The sequence below is a fragment of the Schistosoma haematobium genome, chromosome 4 (genome assembly GCF_000699445.3).
Source record: "Schistosoma haematobium chromosome 4, whole genome shotgun sequence".
Classification (NCBI taxonomy): domain Eukaryota; kingdom Metazoa; phylum Platyhelminthes; class Trematoda; order Strigeidida; family Schistosomatidae; genus Schistosoma; species Schistosoma haematobium.
In genome coordinates, this window is record NC_067199.1 from 11,056,166 (window position 1) to 11,082,810 (window position 26,645).

Genomic DNA, 26,645 nt, shown 5'->3' on the forward strand with positions numbered 1-26,645 from the left:
AAGTATTTTCAGCAAAACTACATAAAATAATCGTACAAACCCATATGCGGATGAAAACATGGATCAAGAAGGATGAAACACACAGAATCCTATAATAACATACTGTGCTTTGAATTACCTTGTTAAGTTAATGGGAAAATCAATAGTGCTTTATAACTAAATAATGATGCGCACCTCACTTTGATTAATCTAAATAACTTTAATTATAGAATAACTGTAATTTGATATAGATCTGCTTGAATAATTGTTTTTTTTTAAATTATCATTATCATTGTTTATCTTTCCTCATTCCGAATTAAGGTTTTCGACTCTATCATAAAGTATTCAGAAACAATCTTAAGCTATACATATAGAATTCTTATTTCATCAAACAATACAGCACTACAGATTTGAATTTTAACCCAGCTCTACTTAACTTATATATAATAGATAGAATCTGGCAAAGAGTGGGATTTATGACGCGCGTTTCATCCTGTTTAGGATTCGTTAGCTCAGATGCTCACTTCAAGACTCAAGTGCAGCAGTTTGCTTCAAACACCACCGCGTTACCCAGTTAGATACTAGGTTCAGAATTGGAAGCAAATGGTAATGGGTTCAAGTATCGGAGTGAACATTAACTCTGGGTTGCAGGCACATCCGGTTGACGAGTCCCAAATAGGACGAAACGTGCGTCCTGGATTCCAATCCTAAACACATTCCACCTATTTTATATAAACTTGTGTTATAATGGCTATATCGAGGCAATCCTCATACAAGATTCATATGTCAACCAAGGCTGATCAAATTTCAGTCGAGGATATCAACAACGCCAAACAATTTCTAATCGAATTTACTTACCTAGTTTGATAGTTTAATAATAATAACTAGTGTTTACACAACAAAACCTTACTGAAAGTCGGTTGTTACTGTTGTTTACAGGTGAAATGGGACAAAGCCTGTTTAAATGAAACAGACGGAAAGATTTCAACATTACTTCACTCCTTTTATCGCTAATTAACAGTTTTCTCCAAATTATAGTTTCTCAGAATTTTCACTAGGATGAATTATATTATATCGCCCTCTTTGCTTTTTTTGTGTTGATGTGAAATATGATAAATTGAGTTAGCGTTTGTTTGTGACCAGGACTCATGCTATTTACGACTAGCACAGCCTCACCTAAAACTAGTTTAAACAATTAAACAAATAAGTCTAAATGCGAAAAAGGGCGGCAAAAGTCAAAATTAAAACGAAATGACAACCAAATGTTTAATTGAAAAAAAAGGAAACAATGAGGAGACAGAAATACCTCAAGTAAAGAACGGCAAAAATCCAATGCATCCAGAAATTCATTGAAACGTGCATTTGCTAATTGATTAGTATTCAATGTTCGAATAAGTATTGGCCAAGTTTCTGGTGAGTTATTATTTACTAAACGATGAGGTAAAGCTGTATACAATATTCCCAGACCAGTGGCAATTACCTAAAACAATTAATGAATATAAAAAAAGAAGTGATGAAATTGACCTTAGTTCACATTTACCTCCGTGTTAGAAATATATACATGTATCAGGAGTAGTGGCTCAGTGGTTGGGCAGTACAACTTCAAATCATTCAGTAGTCGATTTGAATCTTGCTCCACTGAACTTAGTTTGCACAAACGGGTAGTATCACTAACCCTTATACTAAGAATGTGACGCGAAGTACATAAAGCCGAACCTGATGAATTGCAGACATACGTAGGACACACAAATACAAGAAACATCTCTCTCTCCCCATATATATATATATATATATATATATATATATATATATATATATATATATATATATATGAATGATTGTAAGCATACTGGAAACAGGTCTATACATGTCTTTCGTTAGAAATCCATATTTATGTTATTAGATAAAAGGACAAGATTCTGTTACATCAAGTTGAGGAATTCTAAAATAATGTGTAGTTATTAAACTGTACTTAATGTTAAGACCAATGCTAGCTACACAAATGAAATATCAACTCAATAGTAAACGCAACGAATGGATAAAACATACATACACTTTAACTAGCTTGCACTAGGTCCTTAATAACTCTTGACCAAGCTTTCGACCAATGAAAAGGTAAAGGGAAGAAAAAGGTTCATCTTCATTGTATCTGAGTAAAATATGTATTTGTAGAATGTTTCAGTGTCAATGTTAGTAAGCCACTCAATATGCGAGTTTCAAAGCGTTGATTAAACGAAATGTAAGCGGTTAAAAAATTCACGATACATACTTTAAAAAAATACGTTGTTGGCTAGTCTACAGAGAGTTAAGAAGACAAACCACACTCAGTAAATATTATTGTCACTCTGATAAATAATTATTACAATGGAGAACGTGTAGGTATTTCATAGAAATAATGTGCACTTTTTAAAGATTATCCACTGTCAAAAAGCAGAATTTAAGTTTTGGTACGCCCTTAGAAAAGTTTGAAATCACTATACTGAAAAAATTCCTTATTTTTATTGAATCTGATCGAATTTTCTTAATAATGGGAAGGACATTGAATTGCTAACCACTATCGCTTCTCAAGTCTGAGAACCAATTTATTTCTGTTTAACAAGAGTAGAACTAACTAGTATCAGAAAGCCTCTTGCAAAATATATTACTGAATAAAACAAAATTTTATTGGTAAGTTATAAATTTAGCCTCTCAAATGAAAAATAATTAGTGTACGCAACTATATTCCCGTCGAAAATTACATCTTACAAAAATGTTCAATTTCAATACGAATAAAAATAGGTCTAAAATGTAGTCGCAAGAACCAAATAAAAGTGAATAACATTATTTGAGTTATTTCATTTCAGTTTCGTTCCTTGAATGAAAATTAACGTTGCATATTCTCTCGAGGATTACAACCAAAACTATCATGTTGTGCGACAAGTACTTTAAGTCGGTCAATCAATTGATCTAGAACCAAGCTGATAAAATTGATGTAATAAAACTGGTAAAACTTAGTAGTATAAAGTAGTTTAAATGAGATTTGCCTGGCCTCTGTATCTAACCCTAAGAAAGTAAACGGTATGTCTCAAATGAAGGTAAAAAATAACAGTCAACCACTCGACCGTAACTGACATCTTAATGTGATGGTCAGAATCGCATATTATGGTGACTTGGCTTGAAAACACTTCCTTGTGGATCCTACGATTCCAAGCAGATCAGTTGGACAAAGGTAAGGCTATGAGAATAAACTCAAGGTTTCATAGCAAAGTCCTACTGTCAAATATACGGGGAGTGTGATGACAGTGCGTTGTTCCCTTCATAAAACCGGCATCTGTGCCGATATTGCTTTCCCTCAGAGGATAAAGAGGGTTGGAAAAAGTTGGCCCTAAGAATAGTAAACTTCGCCTTGTCGCAGAAGCTTCCTCCACCACAGAAGATAAGGCCTTCAAAGTACAGAGCTGACACATCAGGAACCACTAGTTTCTTACCAACCCAAGAAGTCAAAGTTTTGCCATTACTCAATGGAGTTGCAGATCTTGAATGGAAGAAATTTACTGAGTGCCTGCTGGGTCGGAATATTTTTATTAGTTACTTAACAACTACAGTCAATTCGGGATACCGAATAAACAGGAATCAGTGAAAATCAACACAGACGAGTACCAAATCCAGCTGTCATTGCGGGAAAAAAGCCCATAGTTGAATGTTGTTATGTCGCTTATCAAAACTTTAACGAAGTGTAAAGATGTGATAACAGACATATCCATGATTAGGTTCGATACATTCATGATATATTCAGTTTGGTATTACGAGCTCCAGTTAAGTATTAAATGATTATGGGCGTTGAACTACACCCTCATTTGCTTGGAGATGATTACAGTTATCTTAACTTCACTAAAGCTCGCAAATCCAGAGTCACTCATTTAGCGTGATACTGGATAGTATTTGGCTGAGTAGCCGGGGGTTATCTAGTATTTTTTTTAAACCATATCTTGTCATCGTGTTGACCAAACAAAATAGAGAAATTATGAGACGAAAACTGTCTAACTGATAAAAATATACTTAGGAAAGTTAAGTGGTAACAATACTAATGACTTACCGCACAAATTGATGAATATTTAGCAATACTATGACTAAATTCTTCATCTCTTAATGAATATGCTGCAATCAATAATAGCGAATCTCTGGCTTGCCAGCCCAAATCTCCATCTCTGAAAACATATGGTGCTAATAGGTCGCAAATCGAATCGATAGTTGGCAGTTTATTATTACTGCTAATATTATTAGTGGTATAATATGAAGGTGATTCATCAAAATCAGATTGGAATACATTATTATCGTCATTGTTGTTGTGATTATCAAATTCATTGTCCATATCGAATTTACTCGATTCTAAACACATTGCCCAATCAATAGACTCCATGATTTTCAATGATGAAATCAATCCTCCACTGGTAATCGAATTACATCGTTCACAATTAACATTACTCGAATCATTGTTACTATTGTTATTATTAGTAGTATGGTTTAAATCAGATGTGAAACTAGTACCAATTTGACTTAAATCCACTACACCCATACACATTCGTCGAAATAGATGTAAAGAATCGCTATTCTTGTTATCATTATGTTGTTTATGATGAAGAGGCAGACAAGAAGTAGGAGAAGAAGATGAAAGAGAATTATCTTGTACATATTCATGTTTAAATTGTGTTGATAAGATTGCACAAACAGTATTCAATAAACGTACAAGTGCACGTTCAACAAGTAGACATGAACGTAATGAGCAATGATGCATTGTTGCCATAAATGGTATCACAAACTATTTTATATAAGAGTTAAAAATAGCGGAAAGAAGACGGTAACAACAATAATAAAAACAAATGAATAAAATGTTGAATTTATCAAGTAAAACAATTACTTATATAAAAAAGCAACCATTTGATACTATCTAATAAGAATGTTAGTTGCAGTTTATCAGTTCAATAGAATTCATTTTCAACTTATTATTAGATAAATAGGAGTCAGTTTACTGATGGTTGCAAACTTGAATAATTTATTTCTTGCTTCGGTTGTACCACAAATACTGTCATGGAACGCATCTACTTCATTAGGATTGCAAACACGCTTTTACGACGTCTTGGAGATTGTTACCAGCCACTTAAAATAAAACACAATCCAGTGCTGACGACATTATCGTTTTGAATGATAACTCGACTGTATCTTTTATTTAGACGTGGTGATCGGATTTGAATATCATGGCAACCCGATCGAGCTATATTGACTGGAACCCTCATTGCTTAAGTTTCTACGATGCCAGGAAGGTCATCTAGTGAAGCATTAAACCCAATGTCATACCGTTATATTATCTTAGACAAAAATGACAAATTTAACTAGTTCCCATAAAGTCTCTTCATCAACGCTATAATTGCCACCTCACTACTAATGACTTACTTCGAGATTAGTTCATAAAATTCTATCAAAAGAAGTAGTGAACAATGGAGAACATACATATCAGGAATAAAACAGTAGTTACCATTGTCGTTAGGTAATCATCATTCTATATTATGATTTGATTAAAGTTGGAAATGTGTACCATTGGATAAAAACAAACCAGTGATTTAATATTTACGTGCTAGCTGTGAAAATCTACAGAATATGGACATTTAATTACTGATGAAACTGTGAGTGTATTTAGCTGAGGAGCCTCATGTAAAGACAAAAAAAAGACAGACAGATCAATCTGTGATGAATACCATCCTTAAATCAAACTATTATCTCTATAAAATTTATTGAATTAATTAAAATTTAATTATTTTCTAAAATAATCTGTAATCAGAATTTATATTTTATTTGTTAACTTTTCTTTTTTCAATCAGGTGATCATTTAAAAAGAAAATATTATCAATTAATAATATTATCTATTTTCATTGAAGATTTTTTTCTCTTTTATTCCTTGATCCTTCTTTTCAAGCAACACTAGTAATAGTTGGTAATCAATATATATATAATGGAATAATAATTAAACGTACTTCAGGACAATGGTAGCATCAAAACTACATGATTTGAATGGAAGTGAGGTTAAACTATATTCCTTTAATATTTAAGAATTAAACAACTCTTACTATTCTGTACATTCAGTTAAGTTTAATTTGATGGTAATTTTAATGTCAAAAAACAATTGGGTGAAAAATTCACTTGGTATTATTTAATTGAATCTTACTATTGGTATTTAGCACTGCAATTGATTAGTCTCTTCTTGGTATATGTGCGTATTGACTTAATTCACAAGCACTATAAGCAAAGATGGATAATGGCTAACAGTGGAATCCACAACGCGCATTTCATCCTATTTGGAACTCGTTAACTGGATGTACCTGCATTTCAGAGTTGACGTTCACTCTGAGACTCGAACTCAGTACCATTCGCTTCAAACGCCATCGCGTTATCCACTTAGCTATTGAGTCCTAATAGCCACTTGCTTATGTAATGGGGTGAAATTTAAATTCACTTAATATTGTTTACTTGAATCTTCCCATTGATGTTTAGGACTGCAATGATCAGTTTTTGTAAATTAGTTTAATGTTTGGAAATAGTTTTCATCCTTGCAGCTACTATCAGTTGGTGAACCATCAAAAAGCATAAATCAATTGATTTGTTTTAGTATAAGAAAAAAGTCAACAACACACCTGCGATCCAACTTGACATTTTAAAGCCTTATAGTGAGATAATCATTCAGTGGAATTCCCGAAGAGCTATCTTGAACCTAGTCAACAGTGAACACGTTCATGTTCATCAAATGATGCCATTCTATGATAACTATTTTTTAAAATAAACTACGTTGAAAATCTTTTAAATATCACTTTTATGAATTAAAAATCAACTGTAAATACTTTCATTAGCCAGAGAGTGGTAAGCACGATCGTTTTCCAGTTACCAGTGCACTGAAGTTACTAGACTAATTAAAGTACCATCACAATGGATAACATATGATATGTCAATAAAAATCATTTTGAAGGATCTACACCTTTATAATTGCTAATACGACTTAAAAATGATGTATATTAAAACTTGAACATGAAAGTTACGTGAGGACATAACACGTCATACGGTACTACAGTAAAGAACGTTACTGATAGAACAATGGGGGTATTTATTAAACCTAACCAACCGTTTATTAACTGGTTTATTAAACAGTAATATACTTAAGTGTGACGCTGAAAGATAAAGGTCAGAATCTCACAAGGAGAAAAGCTTGCTCAATTTTGCAAAAGTGCTATCTTATGAAGTTCACAAGAGCAAAAAACTGGACCAAGTTGTTTAGATGGTTTAGCTTAAATAACTGTGCAAAGGACACTAATTTTTGAGAAAGCCTTGTTTATGTGTCGATTACTGATTCGCCCAGCATGATTTCATTTCATGATTGACTGAAAATTAGACAGTTCTCTATAAACCATTTGATTGGATATTAGTTTATAACTTACAGAGTAATGTGCTTTGAGATGAACACTCAGGATTACTAAGATGTGAAGTTGTGACCTATAGAACTGGCAAAGTTAAAATTGAGGCGAATAGCTCCTAATGATGGTTTTCATAAATGATATTACAGTTTGACAGAGTTAAGAAACGTGAATCGTTTTAAACAGAATAAGTGGAAGAATCTTATCGTAGTCTGATAGCCTGGGGGATTTCAGACATAAGATGAAAAGCTAAACAGCTTAAATCCTGTCTTAAGGTTAGGGAATAGCTAGTAAATCACAGATGCGTCATGTTGTTGCGGAACGCCTAATGAAGGCCTAAACCTGCAAGTCCTTGCTTATATTAGAGGGACAGATGCATATATAACGATTATTTGTATATATAATCATTCGGTTTTGCCAATTGAAGTCTCATTTCTCAGTCTTTTCACTTGTATATCTAGTTGGAAAAGCGTGTAGGAAGGATACGCATCTGAATCAGACATTGATACTTTCGTGAGCTGTGATAGTAATTTCGCCACATCGACTTTAATACCGTGAATGAAATTACTACTTTCCTCTGCCCCGGTAAGTAGGGTATAAAAAAAACAGTTTCGCAGGTGAAGCTCTTTGATGTTGGCCCGATCAATCAAAATACATTAAGCTTGTCGATCACGCATCAACCAAAAATGACCAGAACATTTTAAACTGAGTGATTGTCATCAACTCAAAATATCGTAAGAATGTATTGAAATTCCGTGTATAGTATTCACACTTATTAATTCACTGTAATATAATTTTAACATAATTGAGAGAGATCATAATTTATGGGCTAACCATTCCTATTTGTAATAATAGGTCTTGAGAACCGTAACGTGGCCATAAGAAAAAAATCTCCGGCTAGATTTTGTATCAATTTTGATTAGAAGATGGGTGACATGTAATTATCAGCTAACGGAGAGGAAAGTATAGATCTAATTCCTTATAACTTGCATACAAAACACATTATTCGACAAAGAATACAGTTTACCACCTGGATTGATTTAGACGGGAAAAAAATCGGAATTTAGTGGGGAAAACACGTGGTTAGTTTTAAAACAGATGACGTTAAGTAGTTTTATGGTATTTTAAAAAGCTTAATTTGATTCCAGATAAGTTTAGATTTCAATATTCTATACTAAATCCCTGCAGACTGAGGAGAATTAAAGACGAGCTTAGTGAGATATGACGAAGATTGGTCATATATTTCAAAAAAAATAAACCCTGAGTCCCAGAAAATGTACTTCGTTTTTAGGTGAAACAGGAGAACCACTTTACATCAATATATCACTTTAGTAGTCAACAATATTATTTTGTCTAGTTTATGATAATGACGAGACTTTATCATTTAAGTTCTCAATGTGATTTATGAACTAAATGACTCGATACACTTGACGTTACATAGTTGGAAGTCAACAGAGAACTTCAACCTCTTTTATGTATTTGTTGACAGTTTTTGAAAAATGTTTTGCGGTCAAACATGTTACTATTAAACCATAAGGATTTTTTAAAATACGTTTTCGCTGTAAGGTGAAGAAAAATGATTAAAAATGAACTTTCTGATAGATGCACAAAAGTACACCCAATAAATCCTAAGTTAACCCTTACATTCCTAACCAGTCGGGAATATTTGGCTTTCTCCTGTACGTGATGCCTTTCGATGGATGTTCTTAACTTTATTACAGTTGTATTAATCTATTTTCAGTCTCTAAACTTACAGTTTTTCTGATGTTTTTATCCTGCCATTGTACATTACACTTTGTTTAATTTTCTGCCCGTTTTATCTCACCATTTAGGCATGTCAACATGGTGTGCAGGCATCATGGAATGGTTTCTGTATTGTGACGATCGGGATATTACGAAATCGTAAACTTATAAAATGAAGTAGTCCTATCTCTTTCTAATTATTATGATACCGTTGCTAGTACTACATTAAATATTCCTAACCGTAACTGATACCTGACGTGGTGGATGGGCTTGTATGTCGTAATGATTCAAAAAAGGTATATTAGCTGGAACACTTGTTCATTTAGGTCTAATCATATCAGGTAAGTCGTTTAGGGTATAGTAGGACTGAATGCAGCAACTTAAGGTCCGAGAGCGGAGTCGTACTGATGACTGTACAGGAATGTGACAGCAGTACGGTTTTTCTCTCAAATAACCAACATTTGCAACAGAGCTGCCTTCACATAACGAAAGAAGATGGTCAGAATGTATCAGCCACGATAATGTTACACTTAACCTCTCCCCATGGATTTCAGTCTCCGGTCGTAAGGCTGTTTGATGTACAGCGATAACACACTAAAGACCTCCTATAAAAAGGTCATGTGTGACCGACCTCGGGTAGTTTTTGATTGAGCAATTTGGCCAACCTTCCAGGTCACTAAGATCAATGCTAATCCAGTTTCATTTTCAGATCGCTTAAGAAGAAATATCCCTCCATGATTTGGGTAGTTTGGAAGTGACAACTGCCGTCAAATTTTCAAAAGCTTTCGAGATCGGCTAGATCATAATCAAATCCCATCTTCATACCACTACCTCAGTTTATCACTTTGAGTAAGACCTGTTAGTTTGAAAAACGTTCTAATCTAGCTTTATGCCCATAAGCAATCTGTACATTTTTACATGTCGAAACCATATTCCCAAAATCCTAAAGTGGGAACATCCCAGTTAAAGAAGTAAGCATTTCTGAATTTTAGTGTACAGATACTATATACGATAACCACTGTCCAAAAATATAGAGTAATATCTAGTCTATTCAATAAATCATGAGAAACTCCTTTTTTACATTTTTCATTTGTGCTTGGTTGTTATTAATTTATTACAACGCGTGTACACGTGCACTCAATCAGAATACGAGTAAAGCTGCATTGTGCTAATAGAATCGTTTCAATTAAGAAAATAAGATGACAAAAATTCGCTCAGGAGAGGTTGCAAATACTCTTCACTAGTTAGTATCAAGAATAAATAACATAATCCAAGTCATATAACAACTACAAGTATATGTAATCCGTCAAACTTATTTTTATTTTACGGCTAGTGATATATCACTAGACTGTTTAAACCGAATTAAGAGGAGCCAAACTCGAACTTGCGAACTGATGGTAGAAAGTTGAATACTTTAATCATTATTAAGCTGATAAATCGTACACAAAGACGAATAAAAAACACAATTAAAACGGCCTAGGTAGTCGTCTTTGTATCTTTCATATTAAAATACAAGTTGCTTGTACAATAATAACGGTAAGAACAATGGCTGTAATCATAATTAAGATGACTTAGTTTATTGAAAACAATCGCCAAATTTAAAAAAAAGCTTAAAGTTAATCTTTTTAAGCGTAAGTGCACGTGAATGCACTTTGAGTTAACAGAGAGTTGATCAGCTAATACTGAAGTGTAAACCTAGTGAGTACAATAATCAATTATTATTTCCAATGCAGATATATAAGTGGAGAGATGAGTTTGAAGTGGTCGGTTGTGTGTGTAATATCACGCATGCATGGTTATATATATATATATATATATATATATATATATATATATATATATATAACTCGATATTTAAACAGAAAGCAAGTCAGTAGAAATGATGAAGAAACTTGAGTAAACCGATTAAATTTCATAGGTACTAAAACCGAAGATAATTAAGAAACTTGTTGATAATTATAATTGATCCTTCCGTTTGAACTAGGAAAAAGAACAATTCATTAAACTTATCATAGATTAAAATTATAATTCACTTGTTATTTTTATTGTTTATATTGATTGCATACCTGAATGTGTCCTGAAACAATTATGAGACATGTGTGAACAATGAAAAGAAAGAATATTTCTCATTTTCAAAAAATTAATGAGTTTTTATTACTTTCTTATCCGGGTCAAGTGCTTCCAAGAAATAAATAAGTTTCTCATGAATGTGCTTGGATGTGTAGTGTGTTAATTACTTAGATTTATAAACTGCAGTCTTTAATCATTATGGATGATAAATTTTACAAGGTGCAACCAGGAGGATACTATTTAGAGCTATCACTAGATAGTTTCTGGACTGATAAACTAATGGTCCAAATAGTCAGCTTTTTCTTTGAATCGAATACTACGGTCATTTATGTAAAATTATACACTGAGAGGTATAATTTCAGTGACCTCACAATATAATCTTTTTACATGTTTGTCATTTTAATTACGAAAATTAATGATCCTCGGAATCGATAAACTTGTTATGAGATTTACAGTGGTTAAAAACTAGTTGTGGTAACAGTATGTAGCCAAGCAAAAACATTATTGTCATGACCATAATGATTTGATAAAACACTAAAGTGACTGAATTAGAATTTACTAACAATTGATCCTCACGGGTATATATTCTAGGAAACAAAAGCACTAATCGACTAGCTAAATAAATTGATATATGTGAAGGAACAATTTTAGAGTTAATACCTCCACTTCATTCTACGTAATGCACTTTGTATCAACTTGAAAAGCAACCGGTTATTATAAACGTGTTAAACATAAATAGACCCAATATTACAGTGTGTAATTAGCGAAAGTTGTTTAAATTTCGAATTACGGCAAGACCGGAACACCAAGCTCCGGATTATTCTCACACCGAAAATGAATTCAAACACCTTTATCTTTTCTTTATCATTTGTTTCGTCGATTAGTCATTACAGAGAGCAAGAAGGTTCGTTGCAAGTAACCAAAAGTAGTATATTTACATATTTTCCAAGTATGAATGAGCATCGAATTCCTTCCAAATTGGGTAATGTATTTGGATAATGTCCAAATACAGTCATAATATGTACTTACAAAAGTGCATGTATCACTGGTCTTTAAAATCACAATCAGTTGAACCTAGACGTTTGATGTAAAGTACCAAAGGATATTGAAATTCGCTTAATTTCGACTTGTGTGACGAAAATGTAAATAAGTGACCCTAATAACCTAAGTATACTGGTGTTAAGGACGCTCATTACGGTTCAAATCATGCTAAATCCCAAATAAGAGTAGTGTAATATCTTAACTAGGTAAACTAACTAGCCATTTACAATGAAAAGTTAGTTGTATTTATAAAATGTTCTATTATTTAATGAATTGGCACTATTGTCATGATAAAACGCTTTTATAGAGTATTTAAAAAACTAAAACAGTCGATTTTAACATAGATCATCTTAGAAAAACACAATTCGGAAATTTACGTCCTAATTATTAAGGCTACCGCCGCACCACTAGCTTCTGTAGAAACAGAAAACCATTTCAGTGAGAACGGAATCTCTCAGTATAACGTGGACTTACTCCAGCATTCACGAACGTTTACCCACAAATAATCATACACTACTTTAAAAAACTTACGGTAGCGTTAATCCCATCATTAGCACTTAAAAGCACTATACAGATGCAAACCATGATGCACGAAACCCGGAATTTTTCTGGACTGACTGAAGTTAAGACAACTTATCGATGATTCAGAGATAGATAACCAGAATTTTATAACATATTTAGGATTATGCAAACAGAGACAAATAATATGGCATGAATCAGTAGGAAAAATCGAGAACTTACAGCTTCATGGGATAGATAGTAGTCTCCGTTGCTCCCGATAAGAGAATCGTAAAACTGGAGCTCCCTTACCTTGTAGGCTTCAAGATCAGCCCCAGTAAACACAAAGTTCCACTGAAATAAGGTTTCGAACACACATAAATTGAGAGCCATGTCAAAAACAATACTTTTCGATGGGTTCCCACTCATCCGGCACATCATCAGATTTGCTACATGATTCAATGATGTTAGGACAATTTCGTCCACCGTTGGAGCTAGAATAATTAAAGACTTGTATGAAAAAAATTACCAGCGTCAACACGAGATAATAAAGTAAACCATGTCACTTTGAACTCGTTTATTATCTGTATGTTGTTTTCATCCTCTTCGGTGAGATGCATTTTTTTACCTTTAATTAGGCTTCTAGCAAAATTGTAGCTACTAAGGTACTAAGTACAACGTTATCACATATTCAGCATAAAAGTAAAACTACGACGTTCTATCCCAACCTAATGAAGCGCCACGTGATAACAAATAATGTACTGATTCATTCAAAAAACAGTAGTTAAGTGTGGTCCATAACAAGCTTCTAGCTTACGATCAGCATCCCATGAAAAGTTCATGTAATAAAGGCGTTTTTGTACATCTTTGACTTGATCGACAGTCTAGTGCTAGTTTATGTTTCAGTTTGGGAGGTATAGGGATCTGAACGAACTGTGTTGGTCCTAACGGTAGGGTTTTCCAGCTGACCCTACTGCCTTGTAGCAAGTCAAAAGACGGAACTTCAACGACATTTTAAGGTGAGGAGTCCTACTTATTGTCAAATAAACGGAAAAGTCAGTGGTCAGCTGATAAGTAGTTCTGGGCTTGTATACGATTATATAGTTTCCTTGTGAGTTCTCTGTTCTGGCTGTTTTTAATTACTTCCAAAGCTGGATTCAAGACACATCTAGCCCTTCTATATGACATGGGGGACGTGTTTATTTTAGCCAGTCTGATTGTTTTTAGGCATTACTTAAGTTTCGAAAGAACGAACACTGTATACAAAATGTAAATGATTTTGCCATCTACATGGCTTAAAGCTTTTAGACCGGTGTGTGCCTGTACAACAGGTAGCTCAGTACTGTTCACCGTGTATGTATCTACACCTTGATGACCAATATGCAACTTCATAAACTTCAGAGCATTTACTGGCAACCTCAGAGTTCTAAACTGTTCAGATTATTTCCAAAGATAATTGTGAAGCTCGAAACCATCACCTACATTGTTAATCCTTCTCCATATCTCAATACCATCATCATATAACAAAGCCTATGATAAAAATAGTCTTAACTACTTACTTACGCCTGTTACCTTTCGTGGAGGAGCAGACGCTTTCCACCAGCACTATCATTCGGACTCTGCCCCTTACAATGCTTACTAAATGTCTCTAATTACCACTCATTCTTTTTACGTCTGATTCCGATTCTCGACGCAGTGTTTTTTGGTCTTTCTCTCCTCCTTTTCCCTTCTGGATTCCATAGCAAGGCTTGCCTCATGATGAAGTCTGATGATTTCCTCTATGCATGTCCTACCCACTTCCAACGTTTTTTCCTAATTTCCTCTTCAAATAGAAGCTGGTTTGTTCTCACTCACAGTAGGCTGTTGTTGATGGTATCCGGTCAACAGACGCTTTCTATCTCGTGTAGACAATCGCCTATAAATACTGATACGTTCTTGATAATGGTCGTGATATTTCTAGACGTTTCGGCTTCTTACAGTAGGGCTGTCTTAACGTTCGTATTGAAGATTCTGACTTTCGTATTGGTTGACAGTTGCTTTGAGTTCCACGGTGCTTTCTCATAACCAAGAACGTTGATGTGTAGTAACGGGTTCTATTCAATTGACTGTTCAACAATGGTCCGTAATGTCGCCATTTGGTCTGTGCACGAACGATCATTACGGAATCCAAATTGTCGGTCTCGAAGTTGAACGTTTACTGAATCTTTCATCCGATTAAGCAACAACCTGTTGAAAACGTTTCCTGGTACCGATAATAGTGTGATTTCTCCATAGTTTTTACATTTGCTCAGATATCCTTTCTTTGCGAACTTGATGAGATATCTTTCCTTCCAGTCTGTCGTCACTTGTTCGTCCTCCCGAATTTTCCAGAATAGCACCTGGAGCATATTTGCAGTTGCTCCTATGTGTGACTTTGGCTCTTCGGCTGATATGTTGTGAAGTCCCGTTGATTTCTCACCCTCGACTTGTACGACTGCCATCCGGATCTCTTCGATTGTTGGTGGGGTGACATCTACAGGGATGTCTGTGTGCTGCCTCGATGTCCGTTGGGCCGAGTGAGGCTGGTTTATTCAAGAGTTCTTCGATGTGTTCTACCCATATATTGCTTTGTTCTTGGATCTCATAGTTCATCTTGCCTTCCTTGTCTTTGACCGGTGCCTCTGATTTATTATATTTCCCAACCAGTTTTTTCGTTGTGTCATATGGCCGTTTCATCTTGCCTTCTCTTGAGGCGTTTTCCGCTATCGTTGCTAAGTTTTCCACATATTTTTGCTTGTCGGCTGTAATGCTCTCCTCCACTTGCTTGTTTGCTTCTGTATAATCAGTATATGTCTGGACTTTCTCTGTTCTTATTCGGCTGTTGTTAATTATTGTCTTCTTCTTCCGTTCTTGAATCTTGTCCAGGGTTTCGATAGTGATTCATTCCTTATGATGAAGCTTCTTGCAGCCTAGCGCCTCGTAACACATTGAATTTAGTGCTTATATGATCCCTTCCCAATTGTCCCAAGTCCCAATTTCTTCCCCTCTCAGTAGATCCTGTAAGGCTTGGAAGCTGTTGTTGAGAGTTATCTTGAGTTGGTTGAGTTTGTCAGTATCTGGAAGGAAGGCTGTATTGAACATTTGCACTGCCGTTTTTCCGATTGTTCAGTGATTCTTTAGCTTCATTTTCATCTTGGCAACCAGCAGTCGGTGGTCTGAAGCTATGTTAGCTCCTCTCCTGCTTCTCACGTCTTTCACTAATCTTCTGAACTTTTTATTGATGCAAATATGATCTGTCTTGTTCTCTGTGGTGTGGTCCGGTGAGGTCCATGTAGCTGTGTGGATGCGTTGGTGTGGGAATATTGTGGCTCCTATAACCAATTTGTTGAATGCACATAGGATTGGAAATCTCTCCTCATTCTCGTTCTTTTATCCCAGTCAGTCCATGTCGATCCATGATACCCTCATAACCGCTGTTGCACATTCCGACTTTGACATCTAGATCTCCTAACAGGATGGTCAGGTCCTTTTCTCGGTACTTCATCACGATCAATTGCAGCCTCTCATAGGACTGATCGCTATTGTCGTCGTTGCTATCGTTGTTTCGTACATGACATTCGATAACATTCATTGTGATTCCCTCCTTTGTTCTGAGTGATGCTTTGAAGATCCTGGGTCCATGAGATTCCCATCCTGTAAGTGCATTCCGTGCTTCTTTGGACGGCATCGTGTAACTCCCCGAGTATGTAGAGCATTTTCCTCTTCGTGACTGTGGTACAGAAGAACATTTGCTTTCTAGCATGGATCCAATGGGTTCTGCTGTTTCCGGGAACCGTAAAGTTGTATCTCTTCATTTCCGCAGCTGCTTTCTTGGCCCTACTGGTCTCCCACATTATGCGGACATTCCATGTACCTATATTAATTGTTACTGTGGTTGTTAAAATGAGCATTGGTATTTAAGTGAAGAGAGACACTACGGAATATTCATCGTCAAAGCATGCCACCTTTCTTTTTTGCTGTTTGGCTTATGTACATGTTCAGGTGTAATGGATATTCAGTAGATTCTTTAATAAAATTTTGTTCTTACAACCTTCTAGACTAATGTTAGGTTGAGACATAAATATTCATGGCTTCTGGATATTGAGATTTCGACTTATTAGTACCAAGTAACCTTAACCTCTACCACATTCACAGAAAACTGTACGGAAGTCTTTACTGAATCACAGTAGGTATTTTCTCCGGTTTTCGGTGTTGTTCAAAGCATGTGAGTTACTATAATGTTCGTGCACAAATTTTGGTCCAAATGTCTAATCTACTGAGGACTCTGAGAGTACAATTTCTTGAACATTTCCTTTCAAAACGTTTAGTCTGGCCCGAGCCAAAGCATTGTTATTGGCAACAATATGGAAATCAAAAGCTTTATTCTAATGGTTACTTCTACTTAGAGCCGGCATTTTATCGAGGTTTGCAACACCCTTTTAGTGGGTCAACATGAGGCCTAGTAATGTTGATTCGGAGCCTCGGTCAAATTTAGCTGCTTCACATGTCGCACTAAGGCACACATAATATTTACGTTAACTAATATTTGTTCGAAAGACCTTTCAGATAAATTTGTCCTTAGGTGTCATAACCCAGGTTTAAAATAAATTGTGCATTGGGTAGACAGTCGATAACAAAAAGTAATATATTTGTGATATCCCAATGAGCAGAAATATTGTGTTTTTAAATTTTCTACTCGTTGGGATACCACGAATATATTGTTTTTATTAACTCTATTCTTAGAATTTTCCAGTTCTCATAAGGTTCACCAGAGTTTTTTAAATAAAATGTCGACTACTAGGGGGGAAGTTGTTGAGTTTGTCTAGTCAAGCACCACTGGCTTCGCAGTTTGGACTAGGCTAAATCAATTAGGAGATCTTGACAACTGCACTGCAAGAGGCAAATAATTATAAATCACGTTCCACTTTCACATAATATGTGTTCATTAGCGGCAAACGACATATTATAACTGATGAATAAAGCCATTTCTCATCTAACCTTCTGAGTCCCCTCACCTCTTACTAATATAAAGTCTTCAGTAACAAGTTCCCTATTATGTACAGACCGGGCCAGCCAAATTCCTATGGCAGCGATTAAGTTCTGCTCGTCAGAGTCTATTCGAACTCTTAGCCCTGATAGATTATCAGACAGGTTCTTGTGCTTCGTGTAACAGATCCAGAGAGTAAATAGATAGCTTCATGCTGAAATCAGAGTGACTTCAACATATATTCTCCTCCAAGACCTAAAATTTTAAAAATGTACAATGCTGAGGACTTTTTCATATTAGTTTTGGGCACCTAACCTATGAACTCTGAACAGAGTGTTTTAAAAGATATTTTGAAGCTTAAGTTGGTTGAAAATAGCTTTTATTAACCTAATGTCGTGCTAAGAATAGTCCTGACCTCACACTGTTAGGTAACGTCGACCCTATGGAAAATAACTGATCTATCACTGTGAACAGTTTTCGATTTCTCAACCACGATTAAGGAATTCTGGATTTTCTTTGTGATCCTAGATCTCTTCCTCTTTTCATTTGGCTGATATTCACCGATCAGTTTCGCTGAAGTTGCGATCAAAGTTGTGTTACATCCAAATTTAGGATTTCAGAAATTTTCTACAACTTGCGCGGTGACGTCTAGTTTTTACTAATTTTCTTGCTAGAAACAAACTTAGCCTAACTAGTGCATTTTCTAGATGCTTCCTAGCTACAACTACTCATAGAATTTATGTCATTGTTCTTATCAACAAAGCGACCATCATCTGACTCATCTCAACGTAGGCCAGTAAGGTCTCGTTTACCAATATCAACCCTGGCTACATTCCCTGTGCAAATGCTTCTGATGACAAGCTCGTTAGATCCGAGCAGCACTGGCGAAACAAACACATGCATCAACTTTTAAAAGCCTCAGAAGTTGACGTAGTGCAAATTTCGTAACACATTACATTCATAGCAGAGCATACTGTCGTCTACAATGTAACGATATCCTAGGGGTTGACATATCCTTTCTTACACTGTCCAGTTTTTTAAATAACTTGCAAAAAACATGCAAAGGCAAAAACTGACAAGTAAAAATTCAGTTAAAAAGCAAACAAGAACCGTAAACCGACATGTCCAAAATAGCAATAACCAGGAAAATTGTCGTAACTGGAAAGAATACAAATGCTGAAAACGTTGTAAAACACGACAATCCTGTAATATCCTTAGCTTGCAACTATCGCGAAAATACGACTGCCATATTTAGACACGAGGACTTATACTACCAAAAAATGACGCGCACTCCTGTGAGAACTGCCCGGAGTTCCTATTGATCCTTTTTCCTGCCTGTTAAGATCAGAACACAAATTTCAGCCTCCGCGATATGAATCATCTGTTTCGAACATACCGAGTTTATACACAGAACAAACAGACCACATCACATCATAAAACAGTGTGTAATGTATTGGTCTCTCCACCCTCGATCACTTATGGTGTGATTGTACTCGAGGTGTGGTTCCTTATTTAACGTTCTATGTGTCCAGGCATTCTAAGTGTATTGGTGTTTGCTGTTACGGTCATGGTCGAATTGGATACAAAGGACAGTTTTTCTACTCCCTATGGATTTGTGACCTATTAATATACAGCGTAATGATTCCGCCAATCAGTGAACAGTGATTCATCGAATGGACCAATGACACATAAAACCCGTACGAACAGTCCAGTTTCTTTATCGGTCCTTCTTTCTACCTATCTCTGCCTGTTTAGTTCAGAACATCAGTCTTGGCCTCCGTGATATGAATCACATATTTCAAACATACTGTGTTTATTTACAAACCAAACAGACCATATCGTACCATAAAGTAGAAAATAACATTTGTACAAGATTTAGCCAAAAGTGGCTATGAATGTGGGAGAATTTAATTAATAAACTGGGTATAGCTCAATAACGGTAAATCGTATAATGATAGTTTATTGGTCACGATAAAGCTTATAATAAGAGGATAATAGATAAACGCAATCTAGCTACTGAATAGTTACACATTAAGAATAAACTTATAATATTTTTCCACAAATAGTTCCCAAAAGTTACCATTCATAATTCTCGCCAGGATATAACAGATTGGCCACTAGGTTAAGAGGGACTCAAGAACTAATAAGCGGTTAGGTTTCGGTGTTGTTCATTGGGTAGTGTGCTAATTGTAAAACAAAAGTTCATTGGTTTGGTGTCAATTATAATTTTTGGCTATACCAGAACAGCGTTTTCCTCAGAACATAAAAAGGTCAACTCAGGGAGAAAGAGTAGCACTGTCCTTTAAAATACTTTTCAATTACTGTTAAATATGTACCCATAACAGTGATTCGGTTTTGGTAAGTAGTTTTTATATAGGACACAATTTCTAGCCGAAAAAATTACTACGTATAATAATACAAATGTTTTACTATCTAGCTCGCCGAATGGTAACTCCACCTGGAGACTTTCAGAGGTTACTGCCGGTTCCAACCCAGTGTAAGAGAGGAGGGTTGGGCGTAGAGTCAGTCTCATAAAGAATAATCCCGCCTCAAGAATTTTAACCGCAAAAACATAGACGAACATTTCAAACCCTGACCTGGGGGTTGGAAACTCTTTATTTAGAAGAGTCAAGATGCCTCGTGGTGAAAGCTGCGATCCTCCGAAAATCACGAGGCTGATTTGCGTTCTAAAAACCAACATTCAATATGTTTGCATGGAATTTTCAGATACTGTGAAGAACCTGTAGAGCCAGTCAAATTTCAGCAGAAACAAGAACATATAATCTGGCGCTGTTTCGAATAAGTAGGAATCATTGAAAGCAACTACATAGAGAGGATTAATTTTGGAAGAGGTACTGCTGTATCCTTATTGTGAAGGAGGACATGCTCCCCCACATAGCCGAACATAATAGAAACCGGTTTTCACCGGACAACACTACAGAGTAAAGGACCAATCACACTTGGATCCACAAAAGAGTCACAAGATTCATTAAAAATATAGGAACAGAGAGATGAGATGATATAGCTTTAGATTTTCATCAGGTGACAATTAAGTTAAAACAGAAGCTAAGCAGGCGTTGTGTAGTTGGATGAACAATACTACAAAGGTTTAACACTGGTTTCCCTCAAATTGCGGATTAACTCGGAGAGTTAAGGTAGCTTTAAAAAATCTACTGGAAAAGAAAATCATTATGAAGAACAAGCAGAAAGGAATTAAAAAAGCAATTACTCCAGCATTGTAGAAAGTGCTAAATCCCAGGAATCACCAGCATATAGAACAAATTTCAGTAGACTGTCTGGGCAAGATCCAAGGATAAAAACCTTAAGAAGAGAGAAGTGAACAGCACTGTGCAGTCCATATAGCTTCAAACGCCGAGGTGTTATTCACTAAGCTACTGAGTCGAGTTAACCGGTAACTTTCTCAAGATTATTGATGTTGTAGTTTACCAAGGTAGATGATCTATGTCGAATGATTGAAGGTCTACTCGAGTTAGACGGGAATGGTGTGACGAAACAGATAACTTCGAATTCGCACCTCGCGGTCAGCATCTAACGTAGATTTCCCCTTCTACGTATCAGATTACTATGGCTGCTTTGAAGACCATATAACACAGAGCTCGTTATTACAGAAATATATTAGTTAAGGTAGATACAAGCGAAAGTAAGACCACCGACGCATGGGCAAGTCCACAATGTACGATTAACTGATGCGCGTTGTTTGTCCTTGACAGGAATCGATGGTTTGTTCGATGTTCAGTGACTCAACTGCTGGATGATTTGGCTAGGGTTCAGTGACATTTCACCGGCCCTACAAAGTACATTGGCAAAAGCTTATATTTTCACGTTATTGATGTTAATGATAGGAATTGTCAAGTCTCTTTTGATATATGAGTATCTTGGTCGGGTCGCCTCGATAATGACATTTCGTTTCGAATTTTGGTAAAGTTTGGCTGTGTTGATGAAATCGACACATCGTTCAATCACAAAATAAATGACACCACTGCAGTTTCCCGACATTTAGCCTTAAAGAGTTCACGTTTTTGATGCTTTTATGCTGTATAATATAGTTAATTAGCAGAAGAATGCTATTCCACAGTGTTTTTTGAAATGGTTACTATTAAATATAATTAGGTCAGCCTCCAGGTGAAAACAGTTTCATAACAGCCTTGATAGTCACTTTTTTTCTTGTTGTATTTTTCTACCTTTGATTAACTAAGTGTTCTATCAACCATTTAACAAATGCCCATACATCCATTACATAATCTCCACTCGTCCAATTCATAAAACTTGTACAAACCTTTATAAATTTTTATAATGATTACGCAATCCATCTTACTAATTGTCTAATTTTAAATAGTTTTTATCTTTTTATTGTATTAAAGTCTATCTTCAAAGGACCATAATCATACAATTGTGTGTTGACACAAGATTACGAAAATAACTTTGGTCATTAAAACTATCTACAATCACAATCTTTGACCATATAATATGACGCTATCTCTCAATTCGAACAAGCAGAAGTTACATGACGAATATATTTTACTCTGTTTCCATTGTTGTTCTCGCTTAATTTAAATTCATAAAAGGGGACCAAATTGTATGAAATTAATTTAGCTATGTGGTTTGTGGAGAATCGTCCAATTTGAAGTTTATTTTCATCACAGACTAACACTAAACATTGAACCAATATAAATCAGATATTTTAGATAGATTTAAACAGTTGATTAAAAACCCTGAACGTAGGTTTTGTGTTAGCTGGGACTTATTAGTGTGGTGTGTCTGGAAGAAGTTGATACTCCCTATGAATTTCGAATACTCGTTACCTATTTTTACTGGGCATCAAATGACCTACTGTTAGAGTGAGATACTTACAATTGATTGATCAACAACTAGTAACCTATATTACGTTTATTTAATTCTGTAGCACCAGCCGAATTCTCTCGATTAAGTTTCAGTAATAACCTCTATCTAATCGACTGAATTTAATCAGCACTTGTAATTTATTTTTGTAAATGTAAAGGACTGTAATTGACTGGTCATTATTGGAATTATGGGATGATTGCATTGAAACCGATTAAACATGTTGGTGACTATCTGAATTCAGTAGTTCAGTGGATATATAGTTTATGTTTGAAGCTACCAGTGCGTGGTCTGAATCATAGTGTGAACAACAACACTGGAATGCAAGTGCGTCTAGCTGATGAGTCCCAAATAGAGTAAAGCGCTTGTTATATAAAAAATATACATAAAATAGGTAAATAGCTTTTAGATTTAAGGATATTTCTCATTATTGATTGATATAAACTATAAATTCACTATATTACACAACCTTTATACACTGCCTAATCTGGATAACTGTTTCACACCAGAAATGGTTGAACTCCACTGATCACAGCTTCTCACTAGAACGTCAAGAGTTATGTCTTGAAGCAAATCACTAGTGAATACAGGGTTATTATTAAAATAGAGGGATATGTGGATATTGTAGAATTTTCATGGTTTTAAATTACGAGGACTGAATATTATCTTAGTGACTGAAGCTAGACATTAGCACCGTTAGATGCTAGCTCAGTGACCTGAAGGTTAAGTGTTTGTGAGAGACCAAAAGATCTAGATCCCACTCCTAGATGCACGATTTTGAGAAGTCCAGTCCCAGGATGAAAATGTCGTTCATTACTTCTAGGTGTTCCGCAGTAGTCTACGAAGATCAGTTCGTAACTTGACTATGAAAATCCTACAATCTCCACAAATCTCTATTTCCTAATAATGAAGTATGAAAACGGAGCACTTCAGCCTAAGTTATTTCGTAGTGAAAACAAACTTCATAGTATACAAATGTGAAGAAAATAAAACAATATGAAATTTGTTGTGATCTTAAGCTTACACTATGTCATATTCCGATGAGAATAATGAATGGTAACTTTTGGAATCTATTTCTGGACTAATACTATACATGTATTTCTACTGTATAATTGATAAGTAGCTAAACTATGCATATTCATGCTTCCCTTATTATAAATTCTATTGTGACCTATACGATTTACCGTTATTGAGGTATACCTTCTCCCACAATCACAGCCACTTTTGGCTAAATCTTGTACAAATGTTATTTTCTATTTTATGATACGATATGGTCTGTTTGTTTTGTAAATAAACCCAGTATGTTTGAAATACACTATTGTAATTTACGTATAGTAAAGGAAATAGTTGCAGTTAATGATAAATCAAACAAAAGCTTACAAGTAAGACACTATAGAAATACAATGAATCACTACTCATAAGAAATGTACAAAATTGATTTCCTGAGTTGAATGATTTCTTCTCAACGTTTCTTGCTAACAAACATTTAAACTGATTACAAATCGTACAATAAATCGAAAAAATGCCTATAAATGAGTAGTTTTTATACCATTCAGGTGCAAGTTTATTTATTGGAGATCCTTTTGATAGTTATCTCACAATCTATGATATTGATTTGACATAGTTTTGTGATGGAACGCTTAATAGAATACTGACTATGTGAAGAAAAGTATAGCTTTTTTTACTGGTATGATATAGATATTTATGAATTGACGAAATAAATTGTAAGTAATCTTATTACAATTGAAGGATATTTTTTTGTCGCAGTTGGTACAATTTATTTTGTAGATGGTGTTTGATTTGTTTTCCTTTGTTATTTCATCTTTTGGTTTGCAAAGGATTGATTGTAATGATTTTGTTGGTTTGTGTGCCACACCTATCCCGAAGGTTTTCAGCAGTCTCGTTGCGGTTTCTGATATTCCTTGTATGTACGGTAGGGTGATCCTTTTGTTGATTTTTGTGTTTGATTTGGGTTCCGATGCTGTGTGCCGTTGGTGCTTTTTGATGAAGTTGATTGGGTAGCCGTTCTTTTGAAATATGTCCTTCAGGTATTTCTCTTCATTTTTTCGTGCTGCAGTGTGTCCTCGCCCTCTTGAACAATGTGTGTACGCAGTTGATTTTGTGAGCTCTTGGGTTGTTGCTGTTGTAATTGAGGATTTGATCTGTATGGGTCGGTTTCCTATATACTTGAGTTTCCAGTTTTCCTGCATCGGTTCTAGTGATCAATATATCCAAGAATGCTAGTTGGTTGTTTGACTCCTGTTCCATTGTAAACTTGATGTCGTTGAAAACGTTGTTGATCAGTTTGTATGTGTTTTCCAGTTCATCCTTTTTGACGATGACAAAGGTGTCGCCAAAAGGCAGGCTTCCACTCGAGAACAACTATATTTTCTCCATGAGTGTCTTCGCCAGCATGTTCTACCAACAAGTGTAAGATATAGACCTCCAATCAACTGCCCATTAGGATGGAGAATTGCCGAGCAAAGTGGAAGAAAAATGGTACACCTAATGATAACGGATGCACACTACAGGATCTACAAATACCAACACGTCATAGAAGACCAAAAGATAAAGCTACAAAGGATGCTCACATCAGAACATTTGGAAATCGTGACAACAGCCATCGAGATATCATGCAAACGACATAGAGAACAAAGAAGAAACACCTTAAAGAAAAGACTAATCAAGATTTCAAAACCACCCATGGAAGAAAACACAAACAACTGCGTGATCAATCTGTCAAAACAACCACTAACAAATACGGAAGAACACCTGCTCCAAAAAGGATTAAACTACAATACAAGCGACGCCTCAAAGCTACAGTTCTTCGCAGCACTAGAGTCATCACTCAAAACTTCCGGAATCAGTGAAGAAACACAACAGGAAATAAGGCAAACTATAGTACCGATAACTCAACAGGTGAAAGAAAACAACCAACTGACTCCACAAGAACAAAAGGCCTTGAAAGAACTCAGAAATAGAAAAGATATTATCATAATACCAGCGGACAAAGGACGCACCACAGTAATCATGGACAAAGAAGAATACATCAACAAAGCCGAAGAACTACTCGAAGATAAGAGCACATACAAACTGATGGACACAAATCCCGTCAAAAAATTAGACAATCAAATCTCAAAGACTTTAAACAAGCTAGTCAAAGCAGGAGAAATAACAAAACAAGACCAATGGAGAATGAAATCCAGTGGACCAGTACTCCCTCGATTCTACGGTAGACCCAAAATACACAAACCAAACATTCCACTTCGTCCAATAGTAGCACTCCCCGGAACGCCAACATACAATTTGTCAAAAGAAATTTCACGAATACTGAGACATCTAGTAGATTCAGCCAAACACTCCATCAAATCCCCAACACAATTCCTGGGCCAAATTAAGGATATTCAAATCAACAACGACGAACTCATGATATCCTTCGACGTAACAGCACTGTTCACCTCAATTGAACCACAGCTAGCAAAAGAAACTATATCCCTGCTACTCAACAACGACACAAATCTCACCAAATACACGACACTTCAAATTAAAAGTCTACTGGAACTCATCGATTTATGCCTAACAACATATTTTCAATTCAACAACAAAATCTACGAACAAACAAAAGGGACACCAATGGGATCACCAATATCAGGACTGATCGCAGAAGCAGTGATGCAAAGACTAGAAGCCACGATATTACCAGTGATCAAGCCAAAAGTTTGGATTCGCTACGTAGACGACACCTTTGTCATCGTCAAAAAGGATGAACTGGAAAACACATACAAACTGATCAACAACGTTTTCAACGACATCAAGTTTACAATGGAACAGGAGTCAAACAACCAACTAGCATTCTTGGATATATTGATCACTAGAACCGATGCAGGAAAACTGGAAACTCAAGTATATAGGAAACCGACCCATACAGATCAAATCCTCAATTACAACAGCAACAACCCAAGAGCTCACAAAATCAACTGCGTACACACATTGTTCAAGAGGGCGAGGACACA

General features: G+C 35.5%; 1 protein-coding gene across 1 annotated transcript in view; it reads right to left on the bottom strand.

The window, feature by feature from the left end:
* MS3_00007374 (uncharacterized protein) overlaps positions 1-13,513 on the bottom strand; it is a 43,811-nt gene extending 30,298 nt beyond the window's left edge. The window contains exons 1-4 of the mRNA XM_051215639.1: positions 13,297-13,513; positions 13,011-13,261; positions 4,055-4,777; positions 1,286-1,459 (exon numbers count right to left, since the gene is read on the bottom strand). Of these exons, the coding sequence (XP_051066169.1) occupies positions 1,286-1,459; positions 4,055-4,777; positions 13,011-13,261; positions 13,297-13,387 (1,239 nt within the window). The 5' untranslated portion in view covers positions 13,388-13,513. The remainder of the gene's footprint in view (positions 1-1,285; positions 1,460-4,054; positions 4,778-13,010; positions 13,262-13,296) is intronic.
* Between the last annotated feature and the right edge of the window lie 13,132 nt (positions 13,514-26,645).